The sequence below is a fragment of the Equus quagga genome, chromosome 9 (assembly GCF_021613505.1).
Source record: "Equus quagga isolate Etosha38 chromosome 9, UCLA_HA_Equagga_1.0, whole genome shotgun sequence".
NCBI lineage: Eukaryota > Metazoa > Chordata > Mammalia > Perissodactyla > Equidae > Equus > Equus quagga.
In genome coordinates, this window is record NC_060275.1 from 60,591,410 (window position 1) to 60,615,352 (window position 23,943).

A 23,943-nucleotide genomic window follows, 5' to 3' on the forward strand; every position below is an offset into this window, starting at 1 on the left:
TAAAGCTACTGATTGTGAAACACTAATTAATGTGATAATAACAAAAGTCTTATGTGTCCATAGAAGAGCTCTCGTTTGTATGTACAAATCCACAGTTTAAAAATAGGTACTCTCCTAATTCAGAATTGGCACTGACTTCTCCTACAGTTAATTACCAAAGTTTTACCATATTTATGATTGATTTTCAATTACATGAGATGCAAAAATCTCATTTTTTACCTTGATTTCTATAAATAAGCAGGACTCTTAATCCTTAAAAACAGCCCACTCTCTAAAACAACACCTCAAAAAAGAGGATCAAGAGAGAAATTGGATGTGGCAACATTTGATTAACTGTAACATATATTAAAAAATACATTATCATTATCTTTAAAACAAAGAATCCCTATTTTTTTTTTTTTAAAGATTTTATTTTTTCCTTTTTCTCCCCAAAGCCCCCCGGTACATAGTTGTGTATTCTTCGTTGTGGGTTCTTCTAGTTGTGGCATGTGGGACGCTGCCTCAGCGTGGTCTGATGAGCAGTGCCATGTCCGCGCCCAGGATTCGAACCAACGAAACACTGGGCCGCCTGCAGCGGAGCGCGCGAACTTAACCACTCGGCCACGGGGCCAGCCCCCAAAGAATCCCTATTTTAAAGAGAAAAAGACCACGAAAGTAGCATTTACAGTTTTTGCTATTTTTCTTTGTTAGTTAAAAAAAAAAAAAAGGAATTCAGTTTCCTAGTGGCTTTTGTCAACTTTAATGTACAAACAAAATGTAAGGGATTCTTATTTATTCTTCATTCTACTTCAGGAATCATTTTCCAGGTGGTGGATGTAATACCTACTTAAAATGATGAAATAGTAAAAATATGAATTTCCTAAGAGTAGGATACAATACTTATTCTTACAAACTTAAATTCCTGATAGCCCTTGAATTCTAATTAATGGAAGTACTAGTTTGTACAGAGTGCTTCTACAAAATGGGCAAATGCACATGAGCCAGGCCACTGCGCCGAAGTTCCAGGAATAGGAGGAGAAGAACAAAATGTGCAGAGATGCCCTTGAGCCACTTGGCAAATGCCTGGCTATTTTCAGGAGTGGTCTTGTTCTGGTTACTAGGCAGTTTAAAAAGAAATGGTATTGAAATCCTGAATGCTTAATGTGGAGACTCTACTGGGCTCCTTGACACAGAAGCATAAGGAAATTTAGGGTCATGGCCACACACACCAGCACCTGGGAGACTCCTGCCCTTTTCTGTTTGTTTCTGAAAGGAAAAACCAAAGGAAAAAGGGAGGAAGGGGTGGAGGGAGTAAGGGAGGAGGGAGGAAGGGGAGGAGGGAGTGAGGGAGGAGGGAGGAAGGGGAGGAGGGAGTGAGGGAGGAGGGAGGAAGGCAGGCGGGATTGCCAGGTATTTCACTGTTTTCTTCCAGGGAGTTCTGAGGAGAGGACTGCTGGGGCTCCTCTCCCCTTGGCTGTGGCTCTGGGAGGTGGTGATGCCGGAGAGGCCCTGGGGACCCAGCCAAGGCCCGCCAGGGAGCACCTACCTCAGTCTGCACCATGTTCACTCTCCGCGAGCGCAGCTCCCTGACACAGTTATAGATGTCTACCACCCCTTCCCTGTCCGCCATGTCCAGCATGATATCGATGACGATGAAACAGCCTGTCCTCCCGGCACCGGCACTGAAGGGAAAGAGGGTCTGTCAGTGGAAGAGGAAGGATCCCTGCGCTGCTGCTGCTGCCGCCTTTACAAAAGCTTTATGATGTTGAAATTCACATAACATAAAATACACTATTTTAAAGCATACGATTCAGTGGCATTTTGCACCTTCACAATGTGGTGCTACCATCACCCCTATCGGGTCCCAACACATTTTCATCACCCCAAAGGCCGCCTGCACCCACTGCCCACTGTGCTTCCTTCCGGAGGCCCCCAGCGCTCTGCTTACCTGCAGTGCACCACCAACGGGCCTGCACTGGGCGGGCTCTTGGATTTGACCTGCCGGACGAATCCCAGCAGCCCCGTGGCATGGTAAGGGACCCCGTGATCCGGCCAGCCGGTGAAGTGGAACTGTCTGATCTCTCGGATTTCATGAACGCCTCTCTGCCATCAGCCAGTCAGCAGAACACAGGACGAGAGCAAAGGAAAATAAACGATGAGCAACCCAGAGACTGCAGTGCCCCTGAGCAGTCAGCAAGCCTGCCGTGGGACTGTTTACTGCCAGGAAGGAGGGCTTTCTTAGAATTAGTGAGCACCGTGAAGCCTTAGCGCAGGCAGGAAGGTGTCTGTGGGTGTGAAAGGGGAGGCAATATTGGGGAAAACCCTAACTGACAGGTGCAATTCCAGCAAATGAATGGATCTCTTTGATTCCTTGAAATTCCTTTCTAACAGTTTGTGAGTCACTTAGATCCTACGGTGTGAGGTGCAGGTCTGCAGAGAAAGAAGTGCAGAACGGGGACCAGAGGAATTAAAAGGGGATCTGTGGGCTCAAAACCAGCTACTGAAATGCAAGACTCTTGTTCTCTCTCTTCTGTCATCTGGTACCTTTGTGCCAGGTACACACTGTGGATGCTCAGAGAACATCCCTGGAAGAACGAATGAGGACTACTTTCTAACGAGATAGGCCAGAGAACTCATTTTCATTTGCAGCTCAGTTTGTTAGATTTCTCTTTTTAATTCGGGTAAACATTTAATGCATTCATCCATTCACCAACAATCTGAGTAAATGCAGTGCTTAAGGCATGATGCCAGGTGCTGGGGACACACAGGTACGAAGACAGTGTCTCTCGTCTTTAAGCGGCTGTCACAGTTGGCTTGTGGGAAACAGGCATGTAAGCAAAGATCTACCATGGAAATGAAGTTCTGCTGGAATTCTCTTAGATCACTAAGCTGAGGTGGGAGGGTTGCCTGCCATTGAACTAAAGCGAAGGCAGAAGAAAAGGGACTTTAAGGTTATTTGTTTTTTTAATTTACTCTTGTTTTGAGAATAATTAAGTTGATTTACATCTATCAACTTTTTTTTTTCTAACTATGAACCTATGAATTAGGACAATGTCTTAAAGCAAAAATCTGCTTTGAAAACAATTACTTCCAGAATCAAGGCTAGATGTGAACTGGGGGTCAAATTTGACTTTCTTCCTCCTCTCATTCAATGATCATTTACCAAATACCAGCTCTGTGTGAGGCCCTGGGTTTGGTTTTATTATATCTTAACATTAAATACCCACTAACCTCATAACACTCACCATCAGTTAGTGTTCACACATACTTAACGAGCAAAACAGAAATTTAGAATTTTTACGTGCTTTGAAAGACTAGGAGAGACAAACAATTGCAGATTTTAAGATAAGACTTATTTGCTATCAGTGTGTTAATATGACTTTTTAATAACTCACAAATGCTGAAGCCTTATTTCTCTTTGAAAATCATCCTATTCTTTAATGGAGTTTAAACATTAAGGAATTAGTCTGTCAGGGATTTGCATATGAAAATCAACGCTGTCATCTGCTAAACACGCTCTGTGACCCCAGAGTAATATTACTAGGTGGTAGGAGCCCATATTTCTCATCACTGAAACCATGGTACCATTTGGCTGGTCCCAAAGTCTCCATCAGAAGACGCTGGTTGAATCTGTCACCCTCTAACCCTCAGAAAACCCCCCTGGCTTTACTCACAACCAGGGCAGGGTGGTCCCATGAAGTGGGAAAGCCTATAACAAACATTGATTTATTTCAAAGAGGACCAAAGGGCATTTATTTCTTCCGTATACTGTCTTTTTATTTTTACTTTTTGAGAACTTCCCCTTCTAGCTTTGCTAGATTTCAGCTGCAGCATCCCCAGGTCCTGAACTCCAGCTGTCATAGGATGGGCCCCCAACTGATCTTAAGACTCACTTCCTGAGCAACGTCAATGTCGGCTTCTGGGATGCAAAAAACTTCTTCCCAAAATAAACCCCCACCTTTGAATATGTTCACTATTGAGAAGATTAGCAAAGGACATTGCCTCCGAGCCAACTCTTATTCTTGTGCGTTGACATCGCAGTTTCTCCTCTTGCTGTTTCGTAATACATTTTGGGAAAAAACCCCATAGATGTGATCAGTGATCACAGCCCAAATACTTCTCAGTTTGATATCAATTGATTTTTTTTTTCGCTATAACAAGTATTAATGCTATAGGAAAAAACTGATATTCACTTCATTTTCCCATGTAATATAATGGGAAGGAAGAACCCAAGACATACAATAGGGCCTAGCCCAAAGTGGGTACATAATAAATATTTGTGGAATGAATGAATCGCTAAGTACAGGCTCTGTCTCTGAGATAGAAGGACCATATTCCACTGCCTTCTCTGAGTCCCAGGCACCTCCTGGGTAGAGAAAATTCAGTGGCTGTTGTCAACTTCCTTTCTGCTAGGATAGACGGGGACAGATTCACTAGACAGCCTGGATCCATGGAGACTTTTGAGTTCTCTTCCTCCTGACACAAAAGGCACTAAATGTTATTTAAAATCTGTTTAGCTTTGAGTCATCAGCTACATGGGAAAGGAAAGATGACAATCTCATGCAGAACAGGAATTCATCAGTTTCTAACCGCAACAAGTCTACTTGTTTCACAGAGCAGAGCCCAAAACCGTTTTTCACCTTTAGGTCCCTCGATGCAACATACTCTCAAAATAGAATCAGAATTTCAGGACTCTCCCAGTACACGCTTGACTGTTTTTTTCTTTCTCTTCTAATGAGAAAGTTTAAATCCTACAAGAAGTGCTCCACAGAAGTACTAATGATTTGTTTTCCTTAAAGGTTCCAGTTGCCCAGTTAGAAAATCTCTAACGTGTCATTCTGGTTTCCCCAAATGCCTCAGTAAGCTCCTCATCCTTCCCTTCCTTCCCCCACCTCTTCGCTGGCTGGCTGATGACTAAAATAACCGGGTATTTCAGAAACCTTTTGGTGCAGCTGGGGACGTAGGAGAGCACAATAAGAGGTTAAAAAAGAGCAAAGACATAAACAGACACCCCCCGAAGCAGCAGAGATGCGTTTTCAGCTTATTAGAGAGCTGACTACTGTTCAAAGAACTCCATGTTTAAGTGATGGTCTTTGGATGATTTTTTTTTAAAGAAAAAAATATCGAGGGTCTTTTATCGCTATGCGTTTTAATGCAGTTATTCATGAGTGCTCTTGCCAAAAGCTATACTAAAATCCTCCATGTGTTTTTTTCCCCAATCCTGCCTAAGAAGGAAAAAAATTGACATCAAAGTGTGAGGTTCAGAACTTGAAGAATTGAGTCAAGCAGAACTCCACATTCTTTGAAGTCTCCAAGCCTCCTGCCTGCTTATTAAAAAAGACAGGCTAAGGAAAAAAAAGCTAAATAGTATGAAAAACAGATTAAAATAAAGTCTTTTCAGCCTTGTGATTCAGTGAGAAATACGGATTTGAAAACCAGGATAGGTAGTTCAAAACATCAGGATAAATTAGCCAACAAGCAAACTCTGCCATTTCCTTCATTTCCTAAAACTGGTCTTGTTAATCAGAAAGTGCGCTCGGATGCAATGAGAAGAGAAGGAGGATGGCCAAGCACTGCCCAGCAGTCCCCTTACACCCAGGTCCTCCCAGGACCTGCTACCATTAAATGAGTGCAGGGTTTCACTGAACAAATTCGTGACAGAATAGCTACGTCCACGGCAGGGCTCAGCTCTGGAGAATCAGCTCTTGATAGAAAAGTCTGTGGAACTCAGAGACAAAAGCCTGTTTCCCCTTCATCGAAGGCAAGATGAGGACTGGAAGGCAGAGCATTTCTCAGCCACATCACTTCCACCTTCCCCGCAGCCTACCTGTGACACTTCTCTGGATGGGCTGCAGTTTGCTTCACTTCCGGCCCCTCCCTATGTCAGCGGAAAGAGGGGGAATAAGGAAATTCCCTGTTATGCCCTACAACGAATCCCAGAGAAAAAGCCCCATCCATGCACATGGGATGAGGCAGAGGAGAGCCAAAGCACAGCATTCTCAACCCATCACCAGCAAGTATGAAAGGCTAAAACCAGTATGGGAGTGAGTATGAATGGAGGCGTTGGTTCATGCAAGAGAATCCCGTGTCTACTTATGTTTCCAGAGGGGTCATTTCCAACTGGAAAGCCCATCAGTCCATATTAAACCACAGGCCTGAAAAGCCTCAAGGAAGCAGAAAGATTCCAGAAGGAGTTAGGACCTGTGTCACAACACTGATACTAACTCATTCCTGGGAAACCCATATGGACAGACAACATGAAGGACAGTTACCAAACTGCAAACAAAGAACTTAGAGAGATGGGCCGAAAAATATCAACCAGGTTAAAATAAGGAAAAGGAAATAGGCATTATCTTTTGGTTTAGCTGCAAATTACAGATTCTTATGAAATGGGAACGATTTGCTTCAAAGATGGAACTGAGCTATTATAGAATCAGAGGGCAAGATGCAGTCTGGAGAAATCACTAGAGAGCGCCTACCTGCATTCAGGTGTGACCACATCTAAATTACCCAGATACGTTCCTGAGGCCAGCAACACTGTCCGACCACAGCTTTTCAAAGCAATGTGAAAACTTACCTTTTCAACAGCAAATGTTCTTATCACATATTCTGCCAGTAGTTCTGTTTCTATTAGGGTAACTTTAATGTCTTTATATATCTCTGTGTCATCTGGCCAGTATTTGCAGCATTTGACCTTTAGAAAACACAAAGGAAATGAAAGGTTTAGCGTTTTTTTTTTTTGGAGTTCCCGAAATGATGGGTCACAGTATGATTTATAGGATAAAATTTGCACACAAAAACAGAAGTGAAGCTGCACAGTCAAGAGCAAGGTGTATTTATTTAGATCACCTATGCTTTTTTTCTCTCCCCAGAAAAAAGCAAAATTTGAGTTATGGGAGGAGTAAAGTCTAGGTCTAAAGTTAACAAATTATATACATACTGCAAATATCCCAGTTATAATAACCATTAACTTTCTGTTTATGTCTACTCAGGGAATGGCCTGGAAAAATAAACTGTGAAACATAGTTTTTGGGGCCAGGCCTGTGCCTAGTGGTTAAGTTCGGCACGCTCTGCTTCAGTGGCTCGGGGCTCGGTTCCCAGGCGCGGACATACACTGCTCGTCAGCAGTCATGCTGAGATGGCAATCCACATACCAAACAGAGGAAGACTGGCACACATGCCAGCTGAGGGTGAATCCTCCTCAGGAAAAAAAAGGTAGTTTGCAATATTTTAGCTCCTCTGAATTTTAAATTCCTCCTAGTTTCAGAAATCAATTGAACACTTTTGAGGAAGAGTGAGCAGGAAATCAGAGCCAACAGTAAAGATTAGAGATTTTTTTCTGAAGAAGGAAGTAGCTATGTATTTTTCCCAAGTTAGAATTACAGATTTGTTTTAAAGTAAATTCAATATACAAAACCAGGTAAAATATGAACACAGTCTTTCCATATTGCTGGAAGCCTCTAATCTAAGGATTTTTCCGGTGCAAGGCACTTGTTAGACTCAGCCCCTCCTAGAAAATTGTTTTTTTGTCCTGTACTGTAGCTCTTCCAGACATCGGCAAAAGCCTGGGATGAGGGAGGAGCAGTGGAAGCTGGGCAGGGCCACGTAGCTTGGTCCCTGTAGCTCTGTCCTTAGCCTCAGCTGCTCTGTTCAGAATTCCTGGCAGCTTCATCCACTCCTGTTGCCATCCCTCCATGGATGAACTTCTGCACCTCTTGCCCTATTTCTCCAAGTGTTGAATCCCATTTCTAACTTCTTTTGTGGGCATTTCCCTTGGCGGTCCTGCCAGCACCTCAAAGGCAATATGTTTAAAGGAGAATTCTTTGTCCCACATCCACTGCTTTCCTCCTGACTCCCTATGTTAATAACGCTATGATTTCCCAGTCACCCAGGCACAAAGTCTGGTGATTCCTTCTCCAAAACCCAACCAACTGCCACATCTAAGAAGTTTTTGAAATATCTCTCAAACATGTTTTCCAACTTTTTATTCTCTCTGCCGTATCTTAGTTCGAGTTCTGGGAACCTCCTGCATGGGCATTCTGCACGTGCTAGTACCAGAAAAACCCTTCCAAAGCGCCATCCCAAAGGCTCTGCTCTCTCAGGAAGCTCTATTTTGAACTGCTGCCTGTGAAATTAAATAGAAAGTCAATCTGGCCTGCCATTAGGCATCTTTTATTCGCCCAGAAAGAGCATTTCATCCTTATCTTTCACTACTCTCCTGTCTGTTCACATTTATTTTATGTTCAAAGACAAGTGACTTGCCCCGACCCCCAAACAGACCTCATGATCCAGACTCCTACTCATGCCCTTCCTTCTGTTTAGAATGTTCTCCTCCCACCCATACCTTCCTAGCTGAAAATTTCATCCATTCTTCAAGGCATATTTCCAGTGCCACACCGCTTCAAAGTCTTCCTCCATAGATGTGAGCTCTCTCTCTTTGTGATCCTCTGATAAAATGTGCATGTTCTGCTAGTATGACACCATTCTTATACTGCTGGATACCTGCTTATTACCTGCCAACATGGAAGGGGTGTTGTATCGCTTATTTCTGCAAACCTGCAACATCTGGCTTGTGTCCCATATACACCGAATACGCAATAGATACATGTAGAACTGAATTTCATGGAGAAAATCACACGATTCGTGTAGGAAGTAAAATTCCAGATTGGGAAAGTTTACAAAAAGAAATATTTGACTAAGGTGACCTTTTCCACAAAGCAAAACACCTCAGCACACTAGTGTTTCCAGTGTGGTACAGGGCTGGTCATTATCTTAGCTGGCTTCCTCAGGAAACTTTCTGGCAGCTGGTTCCAGAGTAGCCTCATTACCTTGACTTGCAAGATGTAAGCCAGACACATCTGGAGTTGGAGAGACAGTGCAGCATAAGACAAAGGTAGTCCTGCCCCACTACATTTTCAGTTTCCTTTGGGAATCTTTTTCTTTTTCTCATGAGAACACTATCTGTGACTTAATGAAGCATAGATATTTATAAATATTATGGTTTATCCAGAATATCTCAAAGATTTACACCATGAATACCTGTGCTGGATCTAAACTATTCCAGAATGAGAGAGATCTGTAATTTCTCCTGTTTGTTTCCTAGATGTACAGTGAATCTGAGCAGACCATGCGTATTTGTGGAGATTTCTAATTTGATAGCAACCCTAGTTTCACTTGCAGAATGTCTCATTACTTTCACAATGTTAATTAATAGGTGCTTCTATGGTACACACTGGAGTCTCCTCTATATTGGGGGACTTGCTTTACCTTTCTCTGACTTCAATTACTCAAGCAGAGGGTAGTGAATACAAAGAGAGTACAGAAGTGCACTTTTAAAATGAAACAATTCTTGATGGAATGAACATGTAATTCAAAAACCCATGTAGTTCTCTGAAAATTACAAGAGAACAAACACACGCCTGCAACCTACGTTAACTTGGTGTTATCTTTAATAAAAGTATCTTATTAGAACGCAGTGGATGCAGGACATCCAGTATGGTCACCTATTCTTCTATTTTAGACTCCTTACCCTTTCAGTACCCAAATTTTCAATAAATATGGGCGTGGGGGCTTCAACGCCTTGGAGTCAGAGAAACCAAAAGCCTCTGCAACGTACTGAAGGCTGAGTATCTCTTTCCAATTCCCTTGGGTGAGCTTGGGTTCCACGGGAAATCCGACCCGCCCTGCCCTTCTAGGCCCCTCTGGCCACCACCCCCCGCGCCCCACCCCGCACCCTCGGCCGGACGCAGCCGGGCGCCCCCGCGCGTCGGCGGCAGGAAACAGCCGCGCGGTCCAGGAGGAGCCGCGCCCCCGTGGGACAGGTGCCGCCGGTCTGCCTGCGATGGAAAAAAAGGCGGTCTGCTCCGAACCGCGGCGTGCTAACTCCGCGCCCTCCGGACGCCGCAGATGGGCAGTAATTAGAGAAAGGAAGCCTTGGGTTTGCTTCCTTCCAGAACCTGGTTACCGGCAGAGCCTTCTCCCGTGCAGAGGCACCTGGCTGGTCGGGCCCAGAAAAGGCAGACCAGCCATTTCAAATCCTGCCGTCACCATCTCATCTCCCAGTATATCCTGAAATGGTTTGCCACATCTGTTTTTAGCCTACTAAAAACCTTTCTAAATTGGGTTCCTTTTAGTGTCTTTTTAACTGCTTGGACTTGTGTCAGATTATTATTTTGCTTAAAAAAAAAAAGAGGAATGTATGCTTCTTTCTGGATGCAGACTTTCCATGCCTGGGGAGTCTGGGTCTTGAGTAGCCTCCTGTCCTCTAAGGTCTGCATACAGGGACATTAAGACCAGTGGTTTGGGGGTGCCTGTTGGAACCCAGGAACTGCAGAACCAGACGCTGAACCACACTCCCCTGCTTGTGGGTCAGGCTCCGCTGCCTTCTGCACCCTGGTGCTACCAGCACAGCTTCTAGGAGAGGCTGTGCTTCCCATGCATCTTAATCACCTTCCGCAACAGCCTTCAGCCCAGAAAGCTAGGCCCTGATCAGGCTCCACCAGTTACCTGCCCTAGCCTGGTTCCATGGGCTGTCAACCAGGCACTGGCTTCCAAGCCCTACTGCCTCCCACAGGCACTCATTGTTGGCTTTAAATTTGCATTTCAACCAAGCTCCCAGGTGCCGCTGCTCTGCCTGTAGACCACACTTTGAGCAGCAAGGATTTGATGGCAGTCTGCCTCTCTCCTTAAAGTCCCAGTGAACTTGGGTACATCACTCAAGTTTGCCCAAGGTTCCTTACCTGTAAAGAGGGGATGCATTTAGTTTCTCTCTGAGTGTTCTAAGGTTAAATCAGGGGTTGCCAAATTTGTCTGTAGATTAGAATAACTTTGGAGGGTACTGAATTCCAAAGCCAAGGCCACACTCCAGGCCAATTAAATCCTAATTTCTGGGGTGAGACAGAGGCATTCATGGTTTCTTGTAGCTCCCTGGGCGACTCCAAAGTACAGATGGGTTTGGGAATCACTGGATTAAGTGATCTAATGCAATGAAAACATTTGCCCCAGTGCTAGTTTATTCTAAGTGTTCAAAAATGGAAACTCATTTTTATTACGTGATAACTTTGTGATCTGGATTATAGGTGACCACAGGAGTTGAAAGGCAGGGAGCCCACTAAGGGCCTGGAGCGGTGAGCAGGGTTTTCTGGAGAAGGAAGAGGGAAACAGCGGGCATGGCAGCTGAGCATGGTTTATGATGGGGAGACTGCAGGCGAGAACAAAGCAAAGGGAGACTCCAGCCTGGCCTCCTGTGAAGCTGTCCTGCGAACCTCACTCCCGGTGGTCAGGAGGCTCTACAGAGTGGGCGGCAGATCTCTTCTCCACGAGGCTGCTTTGATGAACCCCCACAGAAATTCGCAATGGTGTCTGTGATTTGCAGGGAGACGCGTATCAAATAGAGTGGCGAGGAATCACAGAGACAGACAGTTTCCAAACATTCACTTTCCAGATCATTACAAGTGCCAGACACAAGCCTTCCACGCTTGCATTTTGCTGCCTGGAATCACCGCCTTCTCACAACTGTGGCTTCACTCGGCAGCTCAGGGTGGGCAAGTGATTGGCCTGAGAGAAGAGAGCCAGCACGAGCCACGTGTCCTAAAATGAAGCGGAAAGCAGGCCCAGGGAGGGCGAGTGACTGTTCCAGGGAACAAGCTGGATGGGGCGAGGGAGAGGCTGCAGACCCAGGCTCTGGCCCCAGAGCAGGGCTCTTGGGAGGGTGGAACTCAAGGCACATATGCTTTCCAGTCTGGCCAGGTCTGGCTTCAGGAGCAGATCCCAGGTAGGAAGCCTTGGACTGCCTTTAGCTACCTTGGCTTTTTGGAGGTGAGTGAGGGTATGAAGGGTGGAGGGGCAGGAAGAACAGAATCACACTCTGAAACCATTACTCATTTTTGTCCCTGATCGTGTGTTGCTGTGTTTCTGCTGGAGCCTTCCATATCACCAGCTCCACGGGCCAGCAGGAAGGAGGCTGGGGTGGGATGTGAAGGGCTGTTTAAGTGCACTGGGCATGGGTCCAAGGACTCACTGCGCTAAGAAACCCATGATTAGAAGGATTAAGGAATTGAATGTTAGCTCGTCACCTGGGGGCACCATAGTGTGATCTAATAAACGTAACTTTAAAGGGGTGGAAGGGAAGAAAAACAAAAAGGCTCTCAGAAGTTTTGATTCTGCAAGAGGTTTTCAACAGATTTTTTTTTTTTTTTTAAGAGACATCCAAAGAGAGTGACCACAGTGCTATTAAGTTGTGTTTGGGCCAGCTGAGGACAGCTTTGATGGAGATATTGGATATAAGAGCAAAAAGGCGGCTTATGCCGAAGAAGTTACCAAGAAGAGGCCCAGCCAAGAGCAGCTGCCAGCAAGGCTTCCAAGAGAACAGACTGCATCCAAATTTGTTTTACAGAGCTCTCACAGCAATAAAAACATTCACGCACTTAAATATCCTGAAAATACGGATTCCTTTGGCTCGGTGTGATGGCGTAAAGGGGAAGCGCATTTGCTTTTTCTTTTTTTGCTAACTTGTGATACTGTAGCCAGTGACTTATACCGCTGAGCCTCAGTTTTCTCATGCATAACACGGGATAAGAGCATTGATCCCTTAGGGAGGCTGAGGATTAAATGCGATAATATGGATCAAGGCTTTGCATAAGTACAGTACCTGGCTTATAATAGGTTTCCTAGTTCTTCCCTTCCACACCTGCCCCATTTGGGCCTGGGGCCTCCCCTGGGCAATGGCCTGGATGCCTATTTCAAACCTGGCACTAAATGAAGAACTTCTGGAGGTCTGGATGGTTTGAATTCATGAAAACCACTTCATAGCCTGAGTAAATCCCTCTTTCACACCTTCAGGCTCCTGTCTAAAGTTCTCCCCCACAAGGCTTCTGGTTTTCTATCCGGTCTTCCAATTACATCTATTAATTAACGTTATTAATTGATGGACATACAGTACTTATAATGCACACGCTGTCACATCCATATCCATAACATTGGTTTTCCTCAGCTGTGCAGAAACAGGTGGCCTGGCACCTCCTGTGGAATTTTAAGTGTCACCTTACAGACCACCCAAGAAATGTGTCTTGTATCTTTTCTCTCTTAACCTCACGTGGATGTAAAGGGTCCTACCCACTAGATCAGAAAGCATCAGCACTTTGAAGAAACATACTTATCCAGAATGCCTGTTCTCTACTTTATTTAATAGATTTGGCTCTAACTTTTAGCCAATCCCAAAATTTAAGTCCTCTTGCCAAAGGAGGGAGATTTGCCATCACTGAGGACAATAAAAATTGTGTGCCACATACTCTAAACATTCTGATCAAAGAGTTTCAGAAGTCTTTCGAGCAATGACAATATTATTAGAACATATATATATCTATCTATATTTCAATTGTCTGAGGTACATCAGAGAAGACATTTCTTAGAGTGATCTCTGATGTATCTTTGAGAAAAGAATCCGTATTTTCTCTCACTGGCAGTTTTAACATGTATCAGGTTACAATTTAGATCCATGGAGGATTGCGTAGCTCCTAAAGGTTCATGTCTGTTCACTTTGTGCAAGTCACAGAGCCGTCCTGGCTAGACCACGTGGAGGTTACAATTATTCCGAGGCCTCAACCTACCTGATTACTTGCCACCTCATACTAATTTTGTGGAGGACACAATATTATCCCAATTTTCTGCATTATCCCACATAATCTGAATCTGGGAGAGGAGGAGAGGCCGAATTGGAAGATTTAAGGGATCAGCATCATGGCTGCAACGTGGCAAAGCCTGTGTCTGAGCTCAGGGCGGTGACATGCAGGCTGCCCTGGGGCACAGAGAGCAATGAGCTATGGTCTAATGCGTGTGAAGAACTGGTTAGTGTAAACAGCAAACCTAACTCAGGGCAGAAGGAGAGGCAAGCTCAGAGGTCGAGAGCACATTCCCTGGAGCCACACTGTCTGGGTTCAAATCTTGGCCCCATTTATTAGCTGTGTGACCTTGGGCAAGTTACTTAATCTCTCTGTGGCTCCATTTTCCCATTTGTAGAATGGGGATCATAAGAGTTGTTAGGAAGATTAACTAAATTCTTTTTTTGTGAAGCTCTTGGAACATGCTTGGCACAAGCACATGTTTGCTAAAATTAAAAAAAAAGAAAACTGCTATTGGAATTCAGAAAAAAGAACATGAATTCTAAGGGAAGAGATTCAAAGCTTCACAAGGGAGACTGTGTTACAGATGAGACCAGAAAGATGAAGTGCGGTTTCCATGGGTGGATAGAAGGGGGAGGGCATTCTCATTGAGGAAGTGGGCAGAGGGCATTCAGGGCAGCCTGAGTGGTCCTGGAGCCTGCCGGTGGGGCCTAGAAGGATGGGGCCCCTGTTTCCTGACCTCCGGCCCCTCTGGCACTGTCCTGGATGGACTTCCTTGGTGCTGTATTTTGAAATAACAGGAATGGTATTGGGACAGAATGTGTGTACGTGAGGAGAAGGGGAGGATGCAGGAAACGGATTTCTGCAGGACTGCATTTTTAAAGGGTACTAGTCCCTTTGAGTGAGTACACTTATTCACTGGAACCACCTCGGGACTCTGTGCAGCCAAGCCAGCTGTCCTGCTGGGGCGGGCTGCTAAGTGCAGAGTACAAACTGGATGCTAGAATGCACGTGTGAGTGGGCTGAGCATGGGGGAGTTAGGAGCAGTCGAGTGCCCAGGTACATGTGTTAGGCATCTCTGTCACCAGCTGCTGAGTAGACAGCTGTGGCCTGTTGCCTCAGAAGCAGGATGGTGTGATCCCCATAACAGGGACACCTGAGGGTTCTTAGAGCAGGTGAGCTCAGGGACTGGGCCTTCTGCGTCTCCCAGGTTGCCAGGATGTGACCTCTCGGGCTTAGTTACAGACCTGGAAACGTTCTCAGAGCATACCACTCTCAACACACACACACACACACACACACACACACACACACACATATTCTTCTAGGTAGAGGGATAACATTTTGTTTTTAAAGAAGGTTTTTCCAACCTCTCTTAAAAACTCACATTTGATGACACAGCATGGTATAATGGAAAGAGGACTGGCTGGTGTGCAGGAGGGCCTTGGGCTAATTCTAACTGTGGTACAATCTAGCCACATGACCTTCTGCTAGCTGCAGAACCACTCTGGTCCTCAGTTTCCTTTTTTGCAAAAGAGGATGGTAGACCCTATGGCTGTTAAAATTATTCTGAGAGTTATCCAATTACATGACTCTGGAATGAGGTTCTTTGGAGCCATTTAGCATAGCGGTCAGGAGTCTGGTTCTGCAGATCCACTTCTAGGCCTGACATTTACTAGCTGCATGACCTTGGACCAGTTTCTTAACCTCTGAGAGCTTCAGTTTATTATCTGGTAAACTGGGATAACAATAATGCCTACATCACAGTCATTGCGAGGGTCTAAAGATCCATTTCTTGGGTCTTTAGTGAGAAATGTCCTTTCACTGTTAGTGGCAGTTGCCACTGGTGCCGTCTTACCATTGTGTCAGCACCTCTATTCTTAAGGAGGGAAGAGTTCACAGTACAGAGCTCCAGGTGTTCTATTTATTGTAGCAGCTCACACCTTATGGTCTATACCAGGATGAGGAAGACAATGGACTTTAATTTCAGAAACACTGATTTGGGTTAAATTCATCTGAGATAGTCTGAGGTACACCCTTGTCCCAATTAATCTCTTTGGGGAGGTAATGGCTCTGGGGTTCAGGAAGCACAGAAGAGGCACATCCAAAGGCACTGGCCCAGGGTCTTGTATCTTCACTGGTTCCATCACCCTCTTCCTTAGGTTATCACAGGAACTGCTACACAGAGCAGAAGACTTTGGAGAACAGAGTGGCATGAAGACCTGACCGGCCTCATTCTTGACTGAGCATCATGTAAGTTGTCCTAAGTAAATGGAGTATGAGATTCAACCAGTCGAATGGATTACAAATCCTACAAATTCACTCTTGATTTTGGATACTCTACCCCACAATATCAGAATCTATCTTTGGTGAGATGAATATAACATCTTTTTCTAGAGCAAAGAATTCTTTCTCCAGAATTTTAAGTGATAAGGGTTCTGTTTGCATGTCAGAGTAGACAGTCTGAAGGTGAAAGATGTAAACCCACTGTTGGGTTTTGAAATGTCTATTTCCTCTTACTGTTCATATTCCCTTCTGTGGGCAGGATTCTTCCACTATGTCACTGGTCTCCTTCAGCTGTTCCCTGTCAGGCCTTATTCTTCTTAGTAACTCCTAGCAAGGGATCCAGTGAGATCCCTGGAGGTTAACATCTCCACCGCCTAGACTCACCACTGGCCTAAGCGACCCGTCCACTTCCATAATCTGACAGCTCTTTCACAATTGTTATGTAATGTTACCCACATACATATTCCTAATCCTAAGGGCTACTGGGAAGAAAGCAATTTATGAGACAGCTTCTTGTCAAGTGTGAAGGGGGCTCTTCGATGGGATTTTATGTCAGATAAGTGTCCAGAGCTATCGCACATTCTCATGGCTAGAAACCTGGGCCCAGAGGAATAAGGTGGTGGCTTATGCCCTAAGCTGTTGTCCTGCTCTGGTCTTAAACATATGGCAGGTATTTAGGAGAAAAGCTTCTGAGGCAGTGAATTCTGGTTGTCTGTCAGCCTAGCAAATTACATTCTTCTGCACTTAAATTCCTTAATTAGTTAAAGTAGAGACACTGATGTCTTGCCTCTTGGTTAATCTGGAAGAAGCTGTAGACAGACTATAAAATTGCTCACTGGCTTATTTTGCCTCTTTGGCTTCCTCCTCCTGGGAGGCACCCAGCATTTACTCACATATTTACTTAGCCAGATAATCCCAAATCTTCAGGGAAAGGCAGAGCGCGGAGGCCTCAGAAGATGAAGTAAGCAGATTTAGAAAGAAGAGTAGGAAAAAAAGAATTCTGCATTCAAGATAGGACATCATTTACTATTTTTCAACAAATTATTCAAGAATAGGATATACCTGCAGTGCAAAGTGGGGAAAAACCCCCAATTTCCAAGTGCTCATGTGAGCAGAACAAAGGAGGAGGGCTATGGCAGCCCTGAAACCATCCCATATTGCATCCAGTTACCCTGCCAAGAAACCACAGGGGGACGCTGCCCGAGCAGCTACGAATGGGACTGGGGCTCTGCTATAAAAACTCTCAGGCTGTGAGGCATTTGTCCCTGGGACACTTGTCCAGCTGCTACACATTCAGGCCCCACCCTCTAAAGCACTTTATAGACACTAAGGCAGGTGACCACCTACATGCACCCCAAAGATAATGGCAGAAAATTAGAGGTGACAGAGTGAGACAGCAGAGGATCCAATGCCAGGCCAGTAGAACGGGGACTATATAGGAAGCCCAGACACAGAGGAACATGAGGATTGTCCAGTGGCAGGCAACTGTGGCAAAGCAGCAAGAGTGTCTCCTGAAGGCGGGCGACAGGGCTTGACACTGATGACCATGGAAGCGGGCACCGCCACACAGGTCGTCTCCATGGGTTCAGCCAGAGAATGTGGAAGAGCTGATCCGCACGCAGCTCGCAGTTCCCTGGGGAGCTAGGAGCATGGGCTCTGGGGAACACTTGTTATCCAGACCGGCACATTTGCTTTGATCCTGCAACAGTCTGCCACCGTGGCAGTGTTAGAGATGGCTGATACAAAAGCGTAAGATGACTTACAGCACGTAAAGAATTGTTTCCAAACTTAATTTATAATCCATCCATATTTGAGTAAAAATGACTTTGCTTTTTTTAAAGGGACATGATGGATTAGGCTGAACTGTTAAGAACTTAATACAAAAGGATTAATTAGGCTAAATGTAGATATATTTCTGTCATATCAAACAGAGCTGTGGTGAACTCCACTCACATCTAGCGTGACCATGTCATACACACATGTGTGACTTTAGATTTCAGTGTGTTCTCCCAGCGTAGAAATCAAGGGAACAGGAGCAGTAAACAGAGGCTCCCCTCGTATGAAATACGTAATTTTGCACTAGCTTGTATGTGCCTTTGGAATTATTCTCCCACCTTGTCACAAACATTCACTGCATACTTTCTAATCTCTTCTGTGTCCGGCCTTTTGGGATTCATGGAGGAAACAACCTGGCCTCTGCTCACGAGGCCTGCGGCTGGTAGGGGAGGGAAAAATGGTACCTGTAGGGGTTTCGTTTTTTCTTGTATACAATTGTATGTTGTACCTCTATAATTGGATTTTAAATGTCTTGAAGGTAGGGTTCCTGTCTTCTGTTTTTCTGGCCTTCACCTACAGTAGGTTGAGAGGTCACTCGATACCCACATGTTAACTAGTTATGTGTGTACCAGGAAGGCCACAAAAGAGATGAAGAAAGACTCCAAGGGGTTAAGATTTCTAACACTGACAACAGCAGAGAAACGGGGGTGTGAGCAAAAGATAGGAGACTGAGCTTGTCTTCCCCATGGGAAATTTACTAATTCACTGTGACAACTCGTACAGAATTCAGGAAAAAAGAGACAATGGTCTGCACTTAGAACAAACGGCAGCTTGCTATTCCCAACAAAGTACAGACACTTCTGAAGCTGAGGTAAAGTTGTGTGAGCAAGGAAGCGTGTGTGTGTGTGATACATACATTTGGGAGGAATCTTTTATCAGGTACAGGGCATGTGGACGTGTGAAGAAATCTAGTGTGGTACTCAGGTAAGCAAATGTGAGGGAGGGGAGTAGCTAGCCTGAAAAAAATGCACGTGTGTACACACGTATGTGCGCGCACACACACACGCACACTTATTTCAGGAACACTATCAGAGGAAAGTTTCCCGAAGGTGGGGTTAGCATTACAGAGATGAACTTTTATATCAGAAACCTCATTACTTTAAGCTTTAAAATGCTATACTTAGTATTTAATTTAAAATACTTAATGAGCCTTGAGTAAGATTGAAGAAAAAAGTTTTGTGGTTTTCTCCTTGCTTTATTCTGAGCCTCTTTATTTTCCTTTCATCTCACATTTTTCAAAATCACCACCCAATTTAGTAGTCAATGAAATGCTCCTTTCGATAGATTTGTTTTATAACTGTATCTGTTCTTGCATGCTCTTTATATCACGGTTTACCTTGCAATTAAATAGATTTTCTATTCAAATTGGACTGATGGACATTAAGTGATGATAATGATTCTCTATGGATTTTGGAGGGGGTAAAATAACTATTTCTGTGCACAAGGAGATCTCCTTCCAGATGCAAAAGTCATACTTGCAGTTACACTGAACACAATGGGGTGTGCACAGATATCTTTATTAAATGTTCATAAGCGTTCTCCAAAGGCGCCGTGTTCTCCCACGACCCCACTCCTGCTGCATGCGAGAACAGATGTGGTAGCTGATCACCGCTGAAAGAAACAGCAATGTGCTTGGAAGGTGAGGTTGCTTGATTGTGCCAGTTGATAAACCTGTGGATTGTTATTTTAAGAATTTTTGAAAAGAATATATTCTCTCAAAATTGTAGTTTACTGAGGTCAGATTATATCATTTTCAAAAAAGTTCCATAAATTACAGACTGAGTATCTTTTATGGTCTGCATATATTAAACATCGGTGGAGCACGTACAGACTTCGTCTCGTCGGCCCCTAATCACACACTGTGATCCCCTGCCCCACATCTGCACCTTGTGTGCAACAGTGCAGAAGGAACCCAGGTGACAGCTCTCTCCTAAGGACGTGAATCATTCTACTTGAACATCCAGCCTCCACACTTTTCTCCCACTGTTGGTATTCAGAGCACACACAGCGGGAGCCAGGAGGCCACACGGATTAAGCAGATCTGGGCTGCAGATGCACCTATTAGCAAATGGATCACTGAGCCAACAGTAAACAACACACAGAAAAATATTTGTCATATAAATAAACATGGAATTTTAGAGTTCGTTTGGCCAACTTTCCTTCATTTCGGGGATGTGTAGAGTAAGGCTTGGAGGCAGGAACTGGTTGGTATAAGGTCACTGAGAAAGGCCTACGATGCCCTAGTGTGGTTACCATTCACCTCAGAGTCAGTTCTCTAGGACTCTGGCCACTGGTTGTCCCAGGATTCCCATGCCCCCAGGTCCTGCTGCCACAACTGAGTCTTGTTTGGTTCTGCCTCTATTCTTGTCTCCTCCCCTCTAAGAGAGGAGCCCGCCAGCTCCTTCTCCAGGCCAACCCATCACCTGTGTTCTCCCTGCCTCCTGAAAATTCCCATTTCCCCAGTTTCTTCAGGTCTCAGCCCATGGCCTTGCTCCTATCTTCACCCAGAAAACTGATGTTCTCAGGAGACGGTACCATTCCAAGTTGGGTGTTTACGTTTTTGTTGTATTTATTTAACTGCATCCTCATCTCCTCTGTTCTCTGGGCCCAGAGGAAAAGGCTCGTCCTTAGACAGCTGAACTGAAGACCTGCACTCTGGAGCCCTTCCCTCCTGCCTCCTTGGGAAACACCCTCCTCAGCTGTCCACTTTCTAATAATTCAATCTCTCCCTCCCTCCTGATTCTTTCCTCAACACACAACATTTTCAAAGATCTTCCACCTTTAAACTGTCCTTTGATTGCAAAGCCTCCTCTGTTTATAGCCCTGTTTCTCTCTTCCTTTCTCAGCTAAGCTGCTGACCAGTTTAACCTCAGTCTCTCCATCCTCACTCTTGCCTCTGTAGACTGTCTTCAGTCCTCACCCTTTGTAGTGAATGCATGTTGTTTTTGGTCACTCAACATCCATTTCATCCATTCATCCTTCCTAATATGTCTTTGACTTCCTTTTAGGAAATTGGGGTGGCTTGTCAATTCGGGGCCTTGGATGGCTAGGGAGGAGCACATGAACCAACCTGGGGGCATCAGATGCTCTGTTCTTGTTATTTGAATCCTGATCACAGTGAAAAAGCCTGGGAATTGTTGACGCTCATCTTCTTGGCGGCAGTGCCCTGACCAAACTGGCTGTGAGCCCCCCTGCTCCCTGGCCTTCTGGAGTTGGTGCCTGCTTTCCTGTTTGTTGGCAAGCCTTATTCTTCACATCAACATTTTGAGCTCCTTATGTTCTTCCCATAAATTTCCCTTTGGCTTAAATTAGCCTGAGTTGATTTCGGTTGCATGCAATCAAAGAACTCTGATAGGTCATCCCTCTGGAACTACTCAGGCAAAAGGTTACCAATGACCTTTTCCTCGTTAAATCCAGTGGCTATTTTCCTGCTTTAGGTTACTTTCTCTCTGCAGCATCTCCACTATGTCCCTTTCTCCATGTTGCTCCCTCCCTCACTGCTTCAAGGGCTCTCTGTTGGCCACAAAGTGAAGCCCGACTCCTCATGTGCCTATCTAGCTCTCTATGACAAAGTCTCAATTCCCTCCCTATTTCCCCCTCTCTCCATGTTCATTGTGAACACATCTGAAGTTTCCCTCAGGGGTCCTGTGTTTGCCTCTGCCCTGAACACCCTTCCCTCCCTTCTTTGCTGATTAAATCCTATTTGTTCCTCCACACTCAGCCCCACACACCACTTTCTCTGGAAAGTATTTATTGACGAACCCCTCCAGCCTCCACTCCCTGTCTGATGAGGCGCCTCTTTTATGAACCGCCAGAGCACTCTGTGAAACCTTTCTCACAGAAGTTAAACACCTTGTTTGATTCCCCATTTCTGTGGACAGGGCTGCACGTAGCTTCTTCGTAGCCCCAGCCGCTTGTGTCTACACATATTGACTGGTGTGTAGCATGTGCTTGTTAACTGAAGGAATCCTCTCCTACCTCATCTGTGATTTTCCTCTGTCACCCTTTTCCCTTTCTTTTATTGTACTTTCAATCTCTGCTTCCAATTACATCTTCTTTTCAGACTCCCAGTTATGCTCATGTCTACCCAGCACCGTGCACACACACACGTGCATACACACACACCCCCCGACCACGATAATCATACCTCGACCTTGCTTCCCTTGTAGTTGCTGCTCCATCTCTTTCCTTTGATTCAGTTCTCCAAGAACAAGCTGCACTATTATCTTGACCACACACATAGCCACTACTCCACTGCCATGAGGGGCATGGTTCTTTCACGCCACTGAGGCCTGCTATGTACTAAAGGCCTCTTGGTTGTTAAGAGGGCAGCACTGTGGAGCTGTGGAGAGGGCATGGGCTTTGGAACTAGACAGACCAAGATTTCAATTCTAGTTCTGTGCCCTTGGCCAAATTATGTATCCTCACTGAGCCCTAGTTTCTTAATTTTGAAATTAAGGAATCTTTATGTGTATCTCATAGGGTAGCTGTGATAATGAAGAGAAACAAGCTTGTGAACCATTTAGCAGAATGCCTGGCACAGAGTAGGTGCTTGACACATTTTGTTATCTACCTTCCTCTCCCGAGTCCCATGTACCCTGCCCCTCTGCGCCTTGGTCACACTGCTTGCCTTCTTCTTGCTGAAACTCTATCCTCTCCTACTTCACATGCTTCTGGGGTGTCTTAGTTCTCACCCTGTTTCTCTTGCTGTTCTTTCTCAGACTCCATTCCTAGTTCTTCTTCCCCTATCTGTCCTGGATGGGATCCTCTCCAGTGCTCCTCTTCTCTCTCTCTGTTTTCTCTCGAGAATGCCATGCTTCTGGTACAGTGCTTATCACTTCACATTGTACTTTTTCATTTGCCGTTTTTTTTTTTTTAGAGGAAGATTAGCACTGAGCTAACTACTGCCAATCCTCCCCTCTTTTGTGTTTTTTTGCTGAGGAAGACTGGCCCTGAGCTAACATCCATGCCCATCTTCCTCTACTTTATATGTGGAATGCCTACCACAGTATGGCGTGCTAAGCAGTGCCATGTCCGCACCCAGGATCTGAACCAGCAAACCCAGGGCCGCCGAGAAGCGGAACGTGTGAACTTAACCACTGCGCCACCAAGCTGGCTCCCCATTTACCGTCTTTCTATCCCTTAGACTGTGCCATGTCTTTTCATCTTGCTATCCCTACTCTAGCCCAAGGCCTAGCACACAGTAGCTGCTCAGTAAACGAAGGGAGAATTTCACATTTCATAGCTTGTCTCTATGTCTTCATCTCATGTGTTCCTCCTGAGCTTTCTGGAAAGCCCCCGTTGTTGTTCATTCAGTGTCTCACACTCAGCAGGTCCAAAATGAATCATGTTGCCTTTCTCCTAAACCTGCTCTTTTTTTGGGGAGGGGAAAGGGATTCTCATTCTTGGTTAATAAACTTTACATCAGTCCAAGTCACAGTGGTAGAAACCTTGGTTCACAGTCAAGTTCTTTTCTCTTATCAGCATCCCCAAACAACACCCAAATTGTATATTTCCCATAAATTCCCAATGCCACTGCCACAACTCAAGCCACCTCCTCTCTTACCTAGAGTCTTGCTCTAAGCTCACCTGTCTCCGTGCCCTTCTATAACCTGCCTAAACCTTTTTTTAGTGGCCTCCCGAACTGTCTTTCACCAACACCAATCAGAACATAGGATTCACCGGCTCAGTGCCTTCCATTACAACAGACAAACACACCTCCGCTTCTGCTTCTACTGTTGCCTCCTCCTAGAAAGGCGTTTGAGACCCCCACTGACAAGGCCTCAGTGAGCTTTCAGCCTCAGAGGTCACTATGCTTCCCCATCACCTCTCTGACACAGCTGTGCCAGACCACTCACTCTTTCCCCATCTTGCCATTGACTCCCCTTTCTCTGTGTTCTTCCTGAAGTGGCTGTTGTCTCATCCGGCCATTTAAAATCCTTTCTCCCAGCTCCTCACACATTCTCCATGAAGTCCTCCAGGATCTTCTCAGGCAGAAGTAGGCCCTTTGCAAGTGCTATCATCATTCTGACTTACCCGTGTTACAGTTAATTGTTTAAATGGTTCTCTGTTACATAGTTTATGTTCTTTGAGGACAATTTTAAATACCTTTGTATTTCTTAGTGCCGTGGATACAGTAAGCGTATCAATAAATGTTGGATACATTGTGCTGACAAGGGATTAGAAAGCCTACTTTTGCGTTTGTGAACAAGACAAATCGGGC

At 45.1% G+C, this 23,943-nt stretch overlaps 1 protein-coding gene across 8 annotated transcripts in view; it reads right to left on the reverse strand.

Moving 5' to 3' along the window:
- The window catches only part of PTPRM (protein tyrosine phosphatase receptor type M), a 773,187-nt gene that overhangs the window by 20,661 nt on the left and 728,583 nt on the right, over positions 1 to 23,943 (reverse strand). For 4 of the 8 annotated variants that reach the window (XM_046671284.1, XM_046671286.1, XM_046671281.1 and 1 more), the window contains 4 exons: positions 6,557 to 6,673; positions 5,807 to 5,857; positions 1,928 to 2,082; positions 1,526 to 1,661 (listed from right to left, as the gene is read on the reverse strand). In XM_046671284.1, coding sequence (XP_046527240.1) covers positions 1,526 to 1,661; positions 1,928 to 2,082; positions 5,807 to 5,857; positions 6,557 to 6,673 — 459 coding nt within the window. The remainder of the gene's footprint in view (positions 1 to 1,525; positions 1,662 to 1,927; positions 2,083 to 5,806; positions 5,858 to 6,556; positions 6,674 to 23,943) is intronic. The other 4 variants (XM_046671289.1, XM_046671288.1, XM_046671285.1 and 1 more) reach the window with 1 other exon arrangement.